Raw genomic sequence first — 19,437 nt, 5'->3', positions numbered from 1 at the left:
TATTTTAAAGTGCATTCAAAGTAGAGTTTGTTTGTAAACTATATGTGTTATGTGTAAAGGTTTATGCTGATGACATCTACATTTATATTTTAATCCTGACTCGTCCTGAGCCCCAGGTTTGCTTCACATCTCCACCATGCCAAAACACAGTTTTTCATCTTTTCTTTGAAATTTGCTTCTCCTGGTTTCTACATCTTAGAAAATAACATCACACACACATTTTCTCTCTTTTCTTCACCACTGCTCCTCTTCCTATCCCCTCCTGCCCCATATCCTCTCAGCAAGTCCCACTGGCTTTTCATTCCAAACATATCCCTGGCCTGACCACCTCCATCCTTATTATCCTAGTCCAACTTGTAGTCATCATGTTCTCCCCAACTCTCTGCCCCAATCTATTCTCTTCACAAAAGTCAGGAAATCTGAGAAAACATAATTCTGAAGTCTTACCTTTAAGATGGCGGTCTAAGTATTCTAAGACTATTCTAAATATTTGAATTGATGCAAGAATTAAAGATCCAAATGCTAGGGATCCTGTGTGATATCTGGGTAGAGATAAAATGGTAATGAAAGTTAAAATATCTTTACTATTAACTAAAAGTATGCTAAAAAATTGTAATAGGTAAAAAGGATCTGCAGGCAGATTGCTAGGGAAGAGCTGCTTACACTTTCTTATTCAGACTGATAAAAGTCTTCACAGAGGATTTTAAATGATAAACGTCTATTTTGCCCTTCATCTACAAAAATGATACCAATAGCACATTACAGTCAAATAGAATGTTTGGGTGAAGCAATGGAGAGACACAGCTAAGTTAACTCTTAATTTTTAATTTGGTGCCCTCCCCTACCACTTCTCTCCAGAAACCTATGGCTTTTTTTTTTTTTTTAAGATTTTAGGTAATCTCTACACCCAGCATGGGGCTCGAACTCACAACCCCAAGATCAAGAGTCACATGCTCCACCAACTGAACCAGCCAGGTGCTCCACCAGAAACTTATGGCTTTTACAAGGATTTCGGCCTGGTTTGGGATTATAAAACTGTGGCTGTAAAATCAGACATAGCTAGTGGACATCCATGAATTTTAAATCATGTCTTTGACCTCATTTTTACCTTTCCACTTGAATTACATAAGCGTAAGACTGAATTACAAGCACACTAAACACAACTGAGAAGATAGATGTAGGGCTCAATGTGAAACTTACCGTATAGCTCGTCCAAATGCAGTAAAAAGTGGATATGGTGGGATATCATCAGGTTTTTTCAAGGCCCAGTAATAAGAAGCAAAGGCACCAGCAAGGGCACACTGACCCAGTGCAATGACGAAGTTTATAAGCCAGAGAAAGACAAATAGATTGAATATCTGGAAGGTAGGGATGTACTGATGGTACAGGCTCTTTCCACCATAGAAAGCAAAGTTACACTGAGCCCCAGGGCAAGCTTTGGCAATTTCAGTTGTATTAAAAATCTGCACTCAGAAAAAAAAAATACAGATATCATATTAAATGCCATTCTAAGATAACACCTTTCCTTTCTCCACTTATGTAGCCCCCAATTGCATGTCCTACTATTCCCCCATTAGCTTCTGCTGTTATTCCTATTTTCTCTCCCATCACTTTATATTATTCTTTAATGAGCTCTGGAAGTGTTTGATTTTCCATGATATGTTCACCACTCTGCCCCCGCTAAAATTTCACATTTATTAGTGTTGTTGACCATACCTGCTTGTTGGGTATGTAACAGAACAGATGAGCTCAGGAAAGAATAGTGCTTTCTCTCTATTCTGCCTGCCATTTTCAGTGCTCTCCTAACATCTGATCCACCCTTCCCTTCTTAACAGTGATTCCCATTAATGCCACTATTTCAGAATGATTTTTACAATTGCTAGGTGAAATGTAGTAGACTTCTGTATTGAAGTAAGTTAAAGAGTTAGTTTCTTTTACTTACCTCTGGGTCACAGGTTGTATTTTCATGTTTACATTGCCCTTCTGGGGTTATGACTTTGTATACAGGTACCCCTGATGTAGCCAAGTAACTGGGTTAGTCTATTAAGGATAAACTATTTGCTGGTAGATTGAAAGTAGATAGACAAGAAAATAATGCAGATCACTCAAAAGTCCACTGAGAGATTAACTTCAAAAAAACTTCTAATCTTTTAATAATTCATACATTTTTCAGACCCAGAATGATAGAAGATGGGTTAGCTGTACTGAGTGATCCCTTAACATTAAAATACAAAGGAATTTTCTTCAGTTATTGCCAAGAAGAAGTACCATATGTGAAGACAAAACAAAATCTACCATATGACCTATCTGAGGGGAAATTCAATCAGTAGAAAAACTTTTTTTTAGAGCTTAGCAAAAAAAAAAAAAAAAAAAGGAAAAACAAAAATAAAAAACCTTTAGTGTGTTTCTAGTCTTCCCAGGATGGAAAACACTGGACACAAACTCTTGGTTCTTGAATAACAGAGTGGACCTGAGGTTTAAAGATGTCAATTACCAAAGGATACACTGCTATCACCGCCCAGTAGGAAATACAGATGGAGAGGAAAATGAAAGTTAAAAGTGGATAAACTAATGTAGTAGGGATATATCCAATGGCTCTGAAATAAAACAATAGTTGAAATTCAAAATGATCCACAAGATATAAATTCTCAAAGTTTTCTCTGTTTACACTAGAAATAAGCTTTATACTGAAGTGATTCAAGAACTGTGGTAATAACTATTGACCCTTTTTTGCTAATCATTCTGGCATATTCTTGGTTGGCTTTACATTTTACTTAAGTTTTATTTATTTGTTTTTAGTAAATTAGAGGCCTTCTTTTAATGGTCATATTTTATTCCTGCCAAAAGTTCCCCAAAGTTCCCCAAGTTTCTGTGTGACTCAAAGATTTGATACCCCAAACTTTTTCGTCTTTGGCTATTTCCTTATGACTCAAAGATTTGATACATCATAATCATAGTACTTCCTTTTGTTTATATTCTTAGACTTTCAAAATTGGAGAGAACCTTGAACATCATCTGATCAAATGTGAGAATCCCTCCCTAATTCAGGAATCCCTTCTATACTATTTTCTAAATATGTTTGTTTCTAGTAACCACATTGAGTGGTAAAGACTTACTTTTGTATGACAGAGCTTATTCTCTGTCATATGAAATTTAGAAAGTTCTTCCTCATATCCTGGACTGTTACTCATCCACTACCTTTTGGAAAAGAAATGTTCACCTTTTTCATATAGCAGCCCTTCAAGTTACTATTCTTTTATGTTCCAGTATAATCATTCCCTTGATATTTTCTCATAAGTCATAGTGTCTGCAATGTTCACCATCCTAGTAGCCCTGTTCCTACTTTTGAATGATCTTTTCAGCATATGACACTGAAAACCCAATACTGTTTGATTTAGCCACTGAGAATTATGATGGAACCATTTCCACTCCTAATGCATTGGCATATCTTAGATTCCTTTTGCATTTGTTACCTCGTTCACCTATTTGAGCTATGTTTTGTCACCTTTCTGCAGATACTGCTGTTAGGTGAATCATTGAGAATCTCATGTTTACCCTGTATTCTCACAGCAATTTATTCCAGCTCTAACTTCCCCTTGGAAAAAAAAAAATCAACCTGTCATAGTTGTATTGCCCTCTACCCCCCCCCCCCACACACACAGAGGTGTAATAGTGGGGCAAGTTACAGTGAATTACAGTATCATATTACTTAGTAAATAAACCCAGAATATCAGTAGTTTTCAGTGGCTAATGATTGGGCTTCAGTTATTATGGGAAGGAGGGTTTAACAAACTTCTTGTTAACTATTTAAACCATTGGATTCAGGTGGCACTATTATAATTATAGATGACAATTTTGTTAAAATAATCCTTACAGAGGGGCGCCTGGGTGGCTCAGTCGGTTAAGCGTCCGACTTCGGCTCAGGTCATGATCTCACGGTCCGTGGGTTCGAGCCCCGCGTCGGGCTCTGTGCTGACAGCTCAGAGCCTGGAGCCTGTTTCAGATTCTGTGTCTCCCTCTCTCTCTGACCCTCCCCTGTTCATGCTCTGTCTCTCTCTGTCTCAAAAATAAATAAATATGAAAAAAAAATTTAAAAAAAAAAAATAATCCTTACAGATGATTTAAAATATTTGCTCTCTGGTCATTAGAACTTAGTTTCCATTGTTCTAAATAGAAAGATGGTCTGTTGGCTTTATAGTAATGCTTTTCTTGTTTCTTCCATGCAGTATTCAAAAGTTTAAAGTATTATCCTCAAGTGACTTTTTGGAATAGTTTAGAAACTGTAGGTGTCATTACCTCCCTGCATGAATTTTAGTGTTTATTTTATAGCATTTTTTTAAGTTTATTTATTTTGAGAGAGAGAGAGGCAGACAGAAGGAGAGAGAGAAAATCCCAAGCAGTCTCTGCACTGTTAGTACGGAGTCTGATGGGCTTGAACTCACCAACTTCTGGGCTCAATCTCACAAACTGTGAGATCATGACCTGAGCCTAAAGCAAAAGTTAGATGCTTAATTGACTGAGCCCCAGGAGCCCCTATTTTATAGCATTAAAATTTTTTTTTCAATGTTTGTTTATTTTTCAGAGACAGAGCATGAATGAGGGAGGGGTGGAGAGATCAGGAGACACAGAATCTGAAGCAGGCTCCAGGCTCCAAGCTATCAGCACAGAGCCCGCTGCAGAGTTGAACTTACAAACCGAACCATGAGATCATGACCTGAGCCAAAGTTGGAAGTTGGATGCTTAACTGACTGAGCCACCCAGGCACCCCTAGAGCATTTCTTAATAAAAAATTCCTGAATTAAGAGCTATATATATAAAATGTATAGTCTGGTGCTCCTAGAATCAATTATTCTATTAGCAAATTTTGTCACTCATATAGAAATGGTAATAGCATATAATTGACTATAGAATTACGGTGATTTAAAGTTTTGCAAATGATCTTAACCATCAATATTAACATATGATTCAATATGGGAGTAATACAATATACAATACGAGTTACTTTTATATAGCACCTTATCACTCTCACACGTTATTATCCTAATATACATTTGGTGTTTAAAAAGTGCTAATACATAGACTAATAGGTTTGAGCCCTATTTCACCCTATGATAATTGAGGTTTGGAGATACTGAAGGATTGTTAGCATGACCTTTCTAATTATTGGCAACGTCTGAACTTAATTCCTGATGGAAAGCAGATTTCTTTAACAAGTCTTCTTAAAAGGAAAATCATCTGGGGCATCTACACAATAGGCAGTGACTGATTTGACTGACTGATACACATATGAGTTTCTCCATCAGGGTCTTACTTGCTCCCTTCCTTCAGCAGGGCAATGGAGATGCGGATTCGTTCCCTGAGGAAGATCAGCATGAGGATGATAAACACTTCAAGAAGGCAGAGTATTACCACTTTAAACAGGAAAAAAAAAAATTAGTGTGTGATACAAATCAATCCAAAAAAACAAACTTTCTCTGCAAAAGTTAGGACTGAATTTCGTGATTATTTCTGCCAATTCTGACTCTCCATAATTTAAGCAGTGCTACCTCTCCCCAAATGCCAATCTTAGAAATTCACTTGCAAAACCTCCAGGAAATGCTGAGAAGTCTAGATTAAAACCTTTAGCTAGAGTTTGAACAACTCAGTGGATCAGGCTTCCATTTTATCTATAGAAACATTTCACACCATTTGTAAAAATGAGACAGAAGGAAGGGCTGCTCTAGGCAGTGTTATTTTAGATGTGTTCACTTACACTTCATTGATTAAGAGAATTACAGAAAAAACTTTTTGAGCTGTCGACCCTGCTCACAATGCCTCTTCATTAATTGACCTTGCTGACTGACAGGGCAGGCTCTTGCCTGCCACATTTTTATTTTGTGACTCCATTCATCATGGCTACCATTGATAGAATCAGGGTATAAACCCAACTCCAGTTGTCTGATCAAAGTCTCAGAATTAGAACTAAGGGAATCTACTTCAGTTTTGAATTAAAGGTTATAAAGCTCTTGACCTCTGAGTTATACAAACTCAATGAACTGTGTCAAAACCACCTTTACATGAAGTGAGTGAATTTGCAAAGAAAGAATGAAGTATATGTATATTAAGGAAACAGAGCAGAGAGGAAATCTTGGGTTCTTTTGGCTTTCTGTTTCCTGGATCCAAATACACTTGAAAGTCCAGCTGCTTTTCTGTTGTTTTGAGTTTGATGAGACACTTCTATATTCTTATAATAAGTCCCAATGCCTTGCCCCTAGCTTGTTCCAATTTTCTTTTTGGCTACCTTAAATTAATTTCTTTTTACTTGAATCCAGATGGTCCTAATTATTATATTTCCTCAATTCTAAGATGCATATTTAACTTAGTAATAACTTTTTTAGGAAAAATAAGAAAATCCTTCATTAAACATCTTTTCATTGACCATAAGATGCATCCTGACTTCAGAGATGTTAAAAAGTGAAACATTATGGATCTTAAAATTAAGGAAATACAGCACCGCTAATAACAATCTGAAACTATAGAAGAAACTTAAGGGAAAGCTATAATTCCCATCTGTGAAAGAATCTGTTCCATTATATCCTTGCTAGACAGTAATTCTGCTCATGCTTGAACACTTCAAGTGACAGGGCACTCATTTCATTCTATTGTTATACCACCAAGATTCTGATGTTACAGCACATATCACTTAACATCTCCAAGTAGAAATCAGCTAACCCAGAGATGTGAGAGGATCTTAGTAACGTATCATCTCGCCACTATGTCTTCTTTTAGTGAAATTATGTATTTATGTTTTCATGCATATTTGATTCTCTTAAATTGAGTCCACAATTATGGGGTATAGCCATATTAAGCTAAAATCATTATCTTAGAACAAACCTAATATAAGATATGCCAGAATCACTCTATATTCAGAAATTGCGTTGATAAACAACGTTGCATATTAAACTTCTCCCTTTACAAAACTACATATCTAAAAATGATTACAAGGATTTTATTGTCTTTTGAATTTAAATATTATATTCTTTTCCTGTGTTTGAATAAGAGCAAAGAATGGAAATCTGGTTTTTGAGACCCTGTAGAGAAGTTGGTGTTATTCTAACTTCTCAGAGGAGGAGACTGGGATAACTAATAGCAGAAATGAGAATAGAACCATCTCCTAACACTACCCCAAACTCATAAAAATGATAATTTTTGTATGTATAACTCTGCTTATTTTTAGTGTTTCCATCGATGAGTGTAATTTCACATTACGCCTTTCTCTTTGATACCTAGAATTTTGTCCAAACAGAGCAAGTAATCAATTATTGTCTGATAAATGGGTTGTGAAAGTAGAAGCTCATTTGAGGAAAGACTGGTATTGCTAGACTTGAAAATAAAAGCAAGCTCTGTATTTTCCTCAAAGGAGATCCTTTAACTTCTTCAGTGGCAGATTCTGATCATGTCAATGATTTTTGTGTGGAAGGCACTGAGGAGACAGCTGTGGGAAGACCACAGAACCTGTAGCTAAGATCCATCTGATAATAAAATTAGAGGTTTCAAAACATAATGGATGAGATTCATCATCTTTAGACATGGTAGGTAATCACAGTAGATTTCTGACAACATATGGAATCATTCAAATTCAGGAAAACTGTTGAGGATACAAATCCTAAGATGCCTCTGATTTTTAGTTAGAAAGAAATGACTACAAATGAAATAATTCTTCTGCAACATATTTGGGGGGAAAAAGTGTTCTATGAAGGGAACTAATCTGCATAAGAGCTGCACATGGGAACCAAAGAACAAGGATGTGACATTTTGACCTAGCATTGCCCGAGAAAAAGAAAAGTCAAATGTGGCAGAAAAAAGGGCTAGGTCATCAAGCTTGGCATGAGCCTATAGAAAAAGTCTCTCAAGATTATACAAAGCCCCCTGCTAAAAAAAAAAAAAAAAAAAAAAAAAAAAAGCTTCTCATTATTAATTTTGTTGCTCACATGCCTTGATCCCAGGAAAGCAGTGTCCTAGATGGAATATGTATGCATTCTGGTCAGGAAGAGTATCCTATTAGTGTAAACAACTAAAATGGAAGGCTGGTGACATGATATGGGCCTGTCCTTGAAAACCTGATGACTTCCGGGTGAAGTGACAAAAGCAAGTTTTCACATTATGGGGATGGGGCCCCTGGACCTATGATGCCCCCATCAAGATATTACTCCCCTCTGAGGCTCTCTCTGGGTTTCTTACCAGGCCTCTTGGAATATGCTTTGCCTGGTGCTCTAACTTAAATAATATGAAGAGTTTCTTTTAAAGCAACATGTAAATAGAGATTATTTTTAAATCTTGAGTAAAGAATATTAATCTCCGTGAAGTGGAAAGAATATGATAAAAACCATTCCAGGAATATAAAAGTGATCTCTGAAATCATCTTGCTGTAAAAATTTTTTTAATTTACCCTTAACTAATTCAATAATCTGAACACTTCAAAAATGTAAATTCATTTTGTTAGTTATTATTACAATTCCTATAATAGTTTAAAAGTCTTGCTATGAAAAAAAATGTTTTTTTTTCTGTTTTTAAAACAAATTTGAAAAATCCAACTTTTTTTCCTTTCAAAACACCTTTCTTGGATATCAAGTTAATGGCTATAAACATCCACATCCAAAACATTTTAAGTTGAAGGCAAATAGCATGAGATCATTGTAAGGTAATATTTCCTTAGATTATATAATAAATTTCCCTCAATGACTTTTCCATTTACTGTAGCTAGTAAAATCATAGACACATTTACTTTTATGACATTAGTGATAAGTATATTTAACAGGTTACACCAACCCAAGATTTCCTTTAGGCAAAAAAAAAAAAAAAAAAAAAAAAAAAAAAAATTCCTTTCATTATTAAAACTTTAACAAAACCAGTTTTTAAAATCCACTCACTAAATGTGAACCATGTTTGTTTCAGTTGAAAGTACATGCTTATATCAGTCTGAATCCCGATGTCATATACAGTTAGATGAGAATTTGGCTGTCCCTGAAGATTGCAGTATTCCTGGTAACAGTGGCCTATTCCTTGAAAAGAAAAGAAAAACAGACTAATATAAAATGTTATTTTCTGAAATATAAACTATACACATCACACATATCTACAAAGGCAAGATTCATATTTACAGAGTAAACATTTTATGTGAACCTAATATTCTAAATGTGCTGTTGTTTTCAAATAAATGTTACCAGTATTTGCCTGGCTCACTGTGGCAACATCTGGCTTTATATGTCCTTTTGACTAGAAACAACCTCAGTGTCCATCGACAGGGACTGGCTAAGTAAATTATGGTATATTTGTATAGTAGAATACTATCTTTTTATATAAAGAAGAGAAAGTGTACTGATATTCAATGATCACTGAGATATTTTGTTAAGTGAAAACAACAAGGCACAAAATGACATAAAAAGTGTGCTGTAATTCATATAAGAAGTAGAACAATCTTTATATATACTTTCTTGTGTACACATAAAGTATCTCTGGAAGGATACACAGAAATACATTTTTTACTTCCAGAGAAGGAAACTTACTGACCAAGGAGTAAAACGAGAAGGCAAATTTCACTGTATAAACTTTATACCTTTTGAAGTTTGAAGCACATAAATAATACAATCTATTTAAAAAGCAAATTTTTAAAAAAGATTTAAGTTGAAAAAGGAGTGCTTTTGAATTAAAAATTTTAGGTGAAGTCATGTCTTGATAGAATTATCTAACGCATAGTCTTATCAAAGATTGTATCCAGGCAAAGCAAATATGGACTGACTAGATTTCCCCAAGACACTGTATTTCAGACTGTATAATGACTTTTTACATAGTCTAGATAAATTGGGAATAAAAAAATAGAGTTAATGAGTTTATTTTTATGACCAATGAGTATGGATTAGGTCCATTGGAAATGTCCAGGCAATAATAGGAAAAACTGCTTTAAAAAAAATAAAGTTTATTTATTTATTTATTTAGAGAGAGAGTACACGCAAGCAGGGGAGGGACAGAGAGTAAGGGAGAGAGAGAATGCCAAGTAGGCTTTGCACTGTCAGTGCAGAGCTCGATGTGGGGCTCAATCCCACAAACCATGAGATCATGACCCGAGGCGAAATCAAGTCAGTTGCTTCCCTGACTGAGCCACCCAGGCACCCATGAGGAAAACTTCCTTTTAAACCCCAACTGTAAACTAACAGGTTGTTTTCTAGATATCAGGTAAGAAAGAGGGTGAGGTCCATGGAGAGAGGCAAGACTAGACTAGAATGGACATTTGTTTCTCAAAGAGATATAAGACAAATCTCTTTCTGGTCCTGCTTTCCCAGTGTATTTTAAAAATTCCTTGGGCGCCTGGGTGGCTCAGTCGGTTGAGCGTCCGACTTCGGCTCAGGTCATGATCTCGCGGTCCGTGAGTTCAAGCCCCACGTCGGGCTCTGTGCTGACTGCTCAGAGCCTGGAGCCTGTTTCAGATTCTGTGTCTCTCCCTCTCTCTCTGACCCTCCCCCGTTCATGCTGTGTCTCTATCTCAAAAATAAATAAACATTAAAAAAAAAATTTAAAAATTCCTTTAAAAATGAGGGGCGCCTGGGTGGCTCAGTTGGTTGAGTGTCCGACTTCAGCTCAGGTCATGATCTCACCGCTGGTGAGTTTGAGCCCCGTATCAGGCTTTGTGCTGACAGCTCAGAGCCTGGAGCCTGCTTCATATTCTGGGTCTCCCTCTCTCTCTCTGCCCTCTCCCGCTCGTGCTGTCTCTCTCTGTCTCTCAAAAATAAATAAACATTAAAAAAAATTCCTTTAAAAATGTTTTTGGAATATCTGATATATACAAAATTATGTAGTCAAATGAACACATATAGATGCATCACCTAGTTTAAGATTTTATAATCTTAATTTTGCTCTAATTAAGCAAAATAAATTTTTCTCTTCTGAGATCTCATCCTCTCCCTGCCTCTCCCTGCCAAAGAACAATTATTCTGAATTTTGTGATTATTCTTTTGTTGTAAGAAAAAGATGTGTTGAAATCGCTCAAGAGTTGGGGCACCTGAATGGCTCAGTCGGTTAAGCGTCCAGCTTTCAGTTTCAGCTCAGGTCATGATCTCAGTTTCGTGAGTTCAAGCCCCACATCGGGTTCTATGCTGGCAGTGCAGAGCCTTGTTGGGATTCTCTCTCTCCATCTCTCTCTGCCCCTCCCCTACTTTCACTGTCCTGTTTCTCCCAAAGAAATAAACTTAATAAAAAAATAAGAAGAGATCTCCCAAGGGAGATTCATAACTTATACAAGTTTTTTATGATTTATTTATCCTTATGGTTTATGAATCTTGAATCTATTTCATTAGATGCATATGTTTAGAATTGGTATATCTTTTAAGCAAATTCAATCCTTTCTAGCTATAATAATGCTTTTTATTCTAAAATCTATTATGGCAACTGCAGGTCTCTTTTGGTTAATGATTTAAAATAAATTTATATTCCTTTCACCAATTTTTTCCACCCTCCACCATCCCCACCTTCCACCTCTGGCAAATATCATCTGTTCTCTGTATGTACAAGCTTGTTTTTTTAATTTTATATTTATAAGTTTTAATTAAAATGTAGTTGACCTACAACATAACATTAGTTTCAGGTGTAGGGATTCAATAATTCTATACATGACAAAATGTTTACTATGGCAAGTATAGTTACCATCTGTCATCGTATAGTTATTACAATTTTATTGACTGTATTCCCAGTGCTGTACTTTGCATCCCCATGGCTTATTTTATAACTTGAAGTTTGTACCTCTTAATTTCTTTCCCTGATTTCATCCATCTTCCCACTTCCCTCACTTCTGGCAACTACCAATTTGTTCTATTTATGGGTATGTTTCTGTGCTTGTTTGGTTTTTTAGATTCCATATATACATAAAATCATGTGGTATTGGTCTTTCTCAGACTTACTTAATAGCCTCCAGATTCATCTATGTTGTTGCAATGGCAATATTTCATTCTTTTTTATCCATTTTTTTAAACAATTTCTTTATCCATTCATCCATTGATGGACACTTAGGTTGTTTCCTATCTTAGCTATTGTAAATAATGCTGCAATGAACATGGAGATGCATATGTCTTTTTGAGTTGGTGCTTTCATCTTCTTCAGGTAAATACCCACATGCGGAATTGCTGAATCATATGGTAGTTCTATTTTTAATTTTTTTTAAGCATCTCCATACTGTTTTCCATGGTGGCTGAACCAATTTACATTTCCTCCCAACTTGTGCAGAAGGGTTCCTTTAGCTCTACATCTTTCCAACACTTATTTCTTCTCTTTTTGCTAATATGTGTGAAGTATTATCTTATTGTGGTTTTGATGTGCATTTCCCTGATGATTAGTGATGTTGAGTACCTTCCCATGTAGCTGCTGGCCATCTGTATACCTTCTTTGGGAAAATGTCTAGTCAGCTCTTCCAGCCATTTTTAAACAATTTTGTTGTTGTTGTTGTTGTTGTTGTTGTTTATTTTGTTTTGTTTGTTTTGTTTTTGGTTTTTTGGCTACTGAGTTTTGTGAGTCCTTTATATTAGCCCCCTTATCAGATATCTGATTTGCAAATATTTTCTCCCATTCAATAGGTTGCTTTTTCATTTTGTTGAGGGATTACTTTGCTGTGTAGAATCTTTTTAGATTATGTAGGTTCACTTATTTATTTTTGCTTTTATTGCTTTTGATTTTTACATCCTGTTAACAAAAATCATTGCTAAGACCTGTGTCAATGAGCTTACTGCCTTTGTTTTCTTCTGGAATTTTATGGTTTCAGGTCTTATATTCAAGTCTTTAGATTCATTTTGAGTAAAGTTTTGTATATAGGTGTAAGAAAGTAGTCCAGTTTTTCCAACACAATTTGTTGAAGAGACTGTCCTTTCCCATCGTATATCTTGGCTCCTTTGTCATAAATTAACTGACCATATACGAGTGGGCTTATTTTGGGGCTCTCTATTCTGTTCCACTGATCTATGTGTCTGTTTTTATGCCAATACCATACTTTTAAAATTACTATAGCTCTGTAATATAGCTTGAAACCAGGGTACATTATGCCTCCAGTTTGGTTCTCTTTTCTCAAGACTGCTTTGACTTTTTGGGTTTTGTGGGGATTTTTTGGTGGTTCCGTACAAATTTTAGGATTATTTGTTCTACTTCTTTTAAAAGTGTAATTGGAATTTTGATAGGAATTGCAACAAATCTGTAGATTACTTTGGGTATTATGCAGATCTCAACAATATTTATTCTCCTAATCCATGAGCACAGAATATCTTTCCATTTATTTGTATCTTCTCTAATCTATTTATTAATGTCTTGTAGTTTTCAATACATAGGTCTTTAACCTCCTTGGTTAAATTTATTCCTAGGTATTTTATTTTTCTGATGCAATTTTAAATGCGATTGTAAATGGATAGATTTCCCAGACAGAAAATCAGTAAGGAAACATCAGCTTTAAACAACATGTTAGATCAGGTGGACTTAACAGATATAAACAGACTATTCCATCCAAAACAACACAATACACATTCTTCTCAAGTGCACATGGAACATTTTCAAGGATAGATCATATGTTAGACCACAAAACAAATCTTAATAAATTTAAAAGAACTGAAATTATATCGATCATCTTCTCTGGCCACAGTGGTATGAAACTAGAAATTAATTACATGAGGAAAACTGGAAAATTCACAAATATGTGGAGATTAAACAACATGCTACTGAACAACCAATAGGTCCAAGAAGAAATCAAAAGGTGAATAAAAAGTACTTGAGACAAATGAAAATGGAGAAATAACATACCAAAATTTGTGGGATACAGCAAAAGCAGTTCTAAGAGGGAAGTTCATAAGGACACAGCTTATCTCAAGAAGCAAGAAAAGTCTCAAACAACCTAACTTTAGAACTCAAGGAACTAGAAAAAGAATAAAGGAAGCCCAAAGTTAGAAGGGAAAAAAAAAGATTAGAACAGAAATAAATGTGATAGAAACTAAAAAGATAGAAGATCAATGAAACTGAGAGCTGGATCTTTGAAAAGATAAGCAAACTGGACAAGTATTAGCTAGACTCACCAACAAAAAAAGAGAGGACTCAAATAAATAAAATCAGAAATGAAAGAGGAGAGGTTATCACTGATATCAAAGAAATACAAAGGATCATAGAAGACTACAGTAGATCTTTAAGCAACATGAAGGTTAGGGGTGCCTACCCCTGATGCAGTCAAAAAGCCATGGCTCCCCCAAAACTCAACTACTAAAATCCCAGAGTTGACCAGAAGCCTTACTAATACCATTAGCAGTTAATACTAAATATTAACATTTAGTATTTAGTATGCTATATATACTATGTACTATATTCTTATAATAAAGTAAGCTAGGGAAAGTAATATTATGAAGAAAATTGTAAGGAGGGGCACCTGGGTGGCTCAGGGAAGCATCTGACTCTTGATTTTGGCTCCAGTCATGATCTCATGGTCTGTGGGTTCAAGCCATGCATCAGGCTCTGCACTGACAGCCTATTTGGGATTTTCTCTCTCGTTCTCTCTCTGCCCCTCCCCTGCTTGTGTATACATACTTTGTCTCTCTCCCTCAAAATAAATAAGTTAAAAAAAAAAAGAAAATCATAAGGAAAAGAAAATATGTTTATAGTACTGTATATATGTGTGTGTGTGTGTGTGTGTGTGTGTGTGTATACACATATATAAAACCTGAGGGCACCTGGGTTTTTTTTATATATGTATACACATATATAAAACCGAGGGCCACAGTGTGGCTCAGTTGGTTGAGCATCTAGCTATTGATTTTGGATCAGGTCATGATCTCACTGTTAGTGACTTCGAGCCCTGCCTCAGGCTCCATGCTGACATTGTGGAGCCTGCTTGGGATTCTCTCCCCCTAACCCTCTGCCCCTCCCCCACTCGTTCTCTCTCTCTCTCTCTCTCTCTCTCTCTCTCTCCCCCTCTCCCTCTCTCCCTCCCTCTCTCTCTCTCTCTCTCAAAAATAAAGATTTTTTAAAAATTTTCATGTAAGTGTACCCATGCAGTGCAAACCCATGGTTCTCAAGTGTCAACTATATTAAGAAAAATTATATGCCAACAAATTCAACAACTTAGAAGAAATGCATAAATTCCTAGAAATATACAACCCACCTAGATGGATACATGATGAAACAGAATATCTGAACAGACCAAACTAGTAAGAAAAATGAATCGGTATCAAAAATCTCCCAACAAACAAAAGGCCAGGACCAGATGGCTTCATGGGTAGATTCTACCAAAATTCAAAGAAGAATTAATACCATCTTTCTCAAGCAGCTTCAAAAAATGGAAGTGTAGGAAACATTTCTAAACTCATTTTACAAGGCCAGTATTATTCTGATGCCAAAATCAGACAAGGACACCACAGAAAAATTATTGGCCAATATCCCTGATGAACTTAGATGCACAAATCCTCAACAAAATATTAGCAAACTGAATTAAACAATACTTTAAAAATATCATATACCATGATCAAGTGGGATTTATTCCAGGGATGCAAAGATAGTTCAGCACCCACAAATCAATAAATGTGATGTGTCACATTAATGAAATTAATGAAATAAAAGATAAAAATTGTTTGGATCATCTTAATAGATGCAGAAAAAGCACATGACAAAATTCAACATCCATTCCTGTGTAAACCAAGATTGTTTATTGAGCAATTATTATGTGCTAAGCAGCTAAACACTATATGTACATTATTTAAAAAAAAAACTCAGAGTCTGGGGTGCCTGGATGGCTCAGCGGGTTAAGTGTCTGACTTCGGCTCAGGTCATAATCTCATGGTTCATGAGTTCCAGGCCCATGTCAGGCTCTGTGTTGAGAGCCTGGAGACCGCTTCAGATTTGGTCTCTCTCTCTCTCTCTCTCTCTCTCTCTCTCTCTTTCTGCCCCTCCCCTGCCATGCTCTGTCTCTCTCTCTCAAAAATAAACACTAAAAAAATCTTAAAAAAATTCTCAGAGAGCAAAGGAACAAACCATAAGAGACTATTAAACATAGAGAACAAACTGAGGTTTGATGGAGGGAGGTGGGTGGGGGATGGGCTAGAAGGGTGATGGATATTAAGGAGGGCATTTGTTATGATGAGCACTGGGTGTTGTATGTAATCGATGAATCACTGAATTCTACTCCTGAAACCAATATTGCACTGTATGTTAGTTAATTCATTAGAATTAAGTAAAAATTTGAAGAAAAAAATACTCAAGAGTCCTATTGTGTAGTTGAAGACACGACAAATTAGAGAGACTATGTACTTGTAGAGGGTCACACAGTTAATATGCAATGAACCTGGGATTGTGCCTTTTCAATCTCCAAATTCATGCTTATAACCCCAGTTATATAGTCTCTCCTATGTAACTCTTAACTTGTTCTGGTCAGTAAGAATTGTTCCACTGATGTTCAAGGGCACTTGCCCACAAATAGCCTGGCTTTTTCTCTGCTTAGTATGACACATCCACATTGTTGTTTGCCTTAGTAAATAGGCTATTAGTAGCAAATGGTTGGTTTCCCACGATGTGGAGAAAGTCAGTTGTCCAAGATAGTAGCAGAGGTCAGTTATATGTAATATTATACTTCTCAGTCTCACTAGACATTTCCCCACTCAATGAATGGTTTCAAGCTGATTTGCCACACCATTAATTGCTGAGTTAGCACTACACCTAGGGAGTCAACGGGGAGCTGAAATTGGTTATTTCACCTGCACTTGTGATATATTGACAATCTTTCTCCCTCTTGCCACTGTCAAACTGGCACTACTGCCAAACTCGGATTTTTCTTGCTCCCTAAAACAAGTCAGTGAAATCAATACCAGACTTTATTGTCCTTCCCTTCTTGATGACAATAAAAGTGATTGAATCACATGCCCAGACTCTAGTGGTAGAGGGCAGAGTTTATTTTGAGCGCTAAGCGAAACACACAAAAAAGACTTAAACAAAAAGCTTTCTTGGGAGTTTTTCGATTAAGGGGTATCAGTTCTTACATTCCTCCACCAGTCTGACCCACCTCTTCACATGCAGCTGCACAGTAGGAGCAGATAAAGAATACCTACAGAGGCGTAACAACTGTCTAGAAACCAATTGAGGATAACGAGGAGAACAGTAACAATAAACCAACACATATTGAGTGTTTCCTGTTTTCCAGGTATTGGTCTAAGAGCGTTATATTCATTGTCTCATTTAATCTTCACAATCTTGTAAGATGGAGATACTATTATTGTGCTAAGGTTACGAATAAGGAACATTATTGGGTCTTACAATCATTAGGAAACTTTTCCAAAGTTCTTTAGTTATAGGTTATGGAATTGGGATTAGAATTCAGGCTAACCACAGAACTGGGAGATTCAACTGCATTTTTATATGGATATGTGTGAAGTTCTTCTTCGAGTGACAAAAATAAGAATTTTGCTATTTTTCGTGTCTGCTACCATAAAACTACATTGTCAATCCAAATGGTATTGTAGGGGAAATCACTTGAATAGAAACATCTCAAATATTCATATATTGACCCAAATATGTATTAGCAGACTAAAAGGAAACTGCCATAAGTGTTATATTGTTCCTTGGGAGAGACTTTAGTGCCTTTTTTGGTGTTCACACTGTACCTGTACTGCTTTTGAGGTGACTGAGTTTTTCATTAGATTTCAACCTTTATGTACAGTAACCCTCCACCCAAAGAGTGTAATTCAGAATACTTGACTCTAGAGGGTGATGCCTCATTATGGAGTACGGGCCAATTATTAGAATGTGTGACAGTACCTGTGTTAAAAGTATTGTGTTCAAAGAGAAAAATAGATCACACTTCTGTAACTATGCAGACCTAGCCTATGACCAGACAGAAAATTTAAAGGAATAAAATAAGTTGTCTGAAATATTTTTTATCAGCCTGAAAGGTATTCTTTTTATCTCCTTCTTAATAACTATGAGGCATGAAACCAAAGGTCAGTAAGGAAAAAGAGTAGAACATTTGACAGCACTTTTTTTCAAGATAAAGAAGATAAAAGTTATAGAAATAATATATGCAAAATATAATTTTTCTCAGTTTAACACTTTAGGGGTAGGGGAGTAAAGAATAATTCAATTCACTGCCAGTAAAATGCTTTCTGGTAACTGATACTGGCCATAAATTGATAATGAAAAGAAAAGGACTACTTTGAAATTTGGTGATTTTAAAAGGAGTGATACTTACCATAACCTATAATTCCAATCACACCCACCATGAAGACCCAGAAGAGTAATCCAGCTATGTATCTCAGGAGTATCACAAACATCCAACTAAGGAACATGGCGATAATCAGGCCACTAGAGGAAATAGAAGACAATACATAAAGGAGGCCACGTGTGCTAAACATAACATAATGTTAACAGCAAGACAACACTTTTTTTTTCTATTCAAAATCATTCTCTTTATTTTACCTAGCTATAGAAACATTTATAATATTAAAATGCATAAACAATAGTTCCTATTAAGACTTTTATATGAAACAGTAGGACCATCAGGAACTTCATACCTGAGTCAATCTTTGTGTACCTGGCTAAGCTGAAGTCTGGCAGTAACCATTATTCAAGGAAAAAAACAATTCCTCCAATCCACAGTTTTGGCCTATCTGCCACAGCTGCCCATGCCATATTTTTCCCTTCCACACATCTCACTAAGTCATAAAACATATCCGTGATAATTTGTGCTGTTCTGTCTACCTCTTGACTGATGGGAGGAAACCTTATGTAACAGAACTATCTAGAAGCAAGAGAGCAGTCTTAGGGCAGAAAAGAAAAATAATTGCCCTCACATAGTTCCTGAACCCATGATTTTGTAGTCACTATTATGGTGTAATTATCTAATAGTTTGTGATGTCTATCACCAGACATATATTTCAGGTCCCCAGTGATCTATGGGTCATTATATGGAGCCATGATAAGGCCTCTGTCTCTCCTGGGCCATGCGACTTTATCAAGCCATCAGCAGCATGACTATTTTTTTTTTCTGTTTTAATTTCTTCCTGGAGTTTGAGCTAGTACAGATGCTTCTCCCCCATCCAACCCATATATCCAGGTTATAGTCATATTGAGTTCCTCTTGTTACTTTCATTAAACAGAACTCATAAGAGTAGAAATTTGGATGATGCTTCCATTAAAAAGATAACTCTGATGATCTTTTTAAGTTTCCAAACATAGAAACACAGCTTGTTACATTTATTGAGTTCATTGTCTCTAAGTATTATCTTTTTTTGTTTAAGAATTTTTTTAAATATGATATTGATTGTTAAATTGGTTTCCATACAACACCTAGTGCTCATCCCAACAGGTGCCCTCCTCACTCCTCACTGCCCATCACCCACTTTCCCCTCCCTCCCACCATCCATCAACCCTCAGTTTATTCTCAGTTTTTAAGAGTCTCTTATG

General features: G+C 36.0%; 1 protein-coding gene across 8 annotated transcripts in view; it reads right to left on the bottom strand.

Moving 5' to 3' along the window:
- Positions 1–19,437, bottom strand: part of SLC44A5 (solute carrier family 44 member 5) — a 370,848-nt gene that overhangs the window by 15,989 nt on the left and 335,422 nt on the right. For all 8 annotated transcript variants that reach the window (XM_060626610.2, XM_060626604.2, XM_060626603.2 and 5 more), the window contains 7 exons: positions 18,224–18,336; positions 8,910–9,041; positions 5,312–5,411; positions 2,505–2,597; positions 1,943–2,030; positions 1,201–1,463; positions 448–542 (listed from right to left, as the gene is read on the bottom strand). In XM_060626610.2, the coding sequence (XP_060482593.1) occupies positions 448–542; positions 1,201–1,463; positions 1,943–2,030; positions 2,505–2,597; positions 5,312–5,411; positions 8,910–9,041; positions 18,224–18,336 (884 nt within the window). The remainder of the gene's footprint in view (positions 1–447; positions 543–1,200; positions 1,464–1,942; positions 2,031–2,504; positions 2,598–5,311; positions 5,412–8,909; positions 9,042–18,223; positions 18,337–19,437) is intronic.

Source organism: Panthera onca, chromosome C1 (assembly GCF_046562875.1).
Source record: "Panthera onca isolate mPanOnc1 chromosome C1, mPanOnc1 haplotype 2, whole genome shotgun sequence".
NCBI classification, from domain to species: Eukaryota; Metazoa; Chordata; class Mammalia; order Carnivora; family Felidae; genus Panthera; species Panthera onca.
The sequence above is the reverse complement of the archived record's forward strand: the minus strand, read 5'-3'. Positions and strand labels throughout refer to the sequence as shown.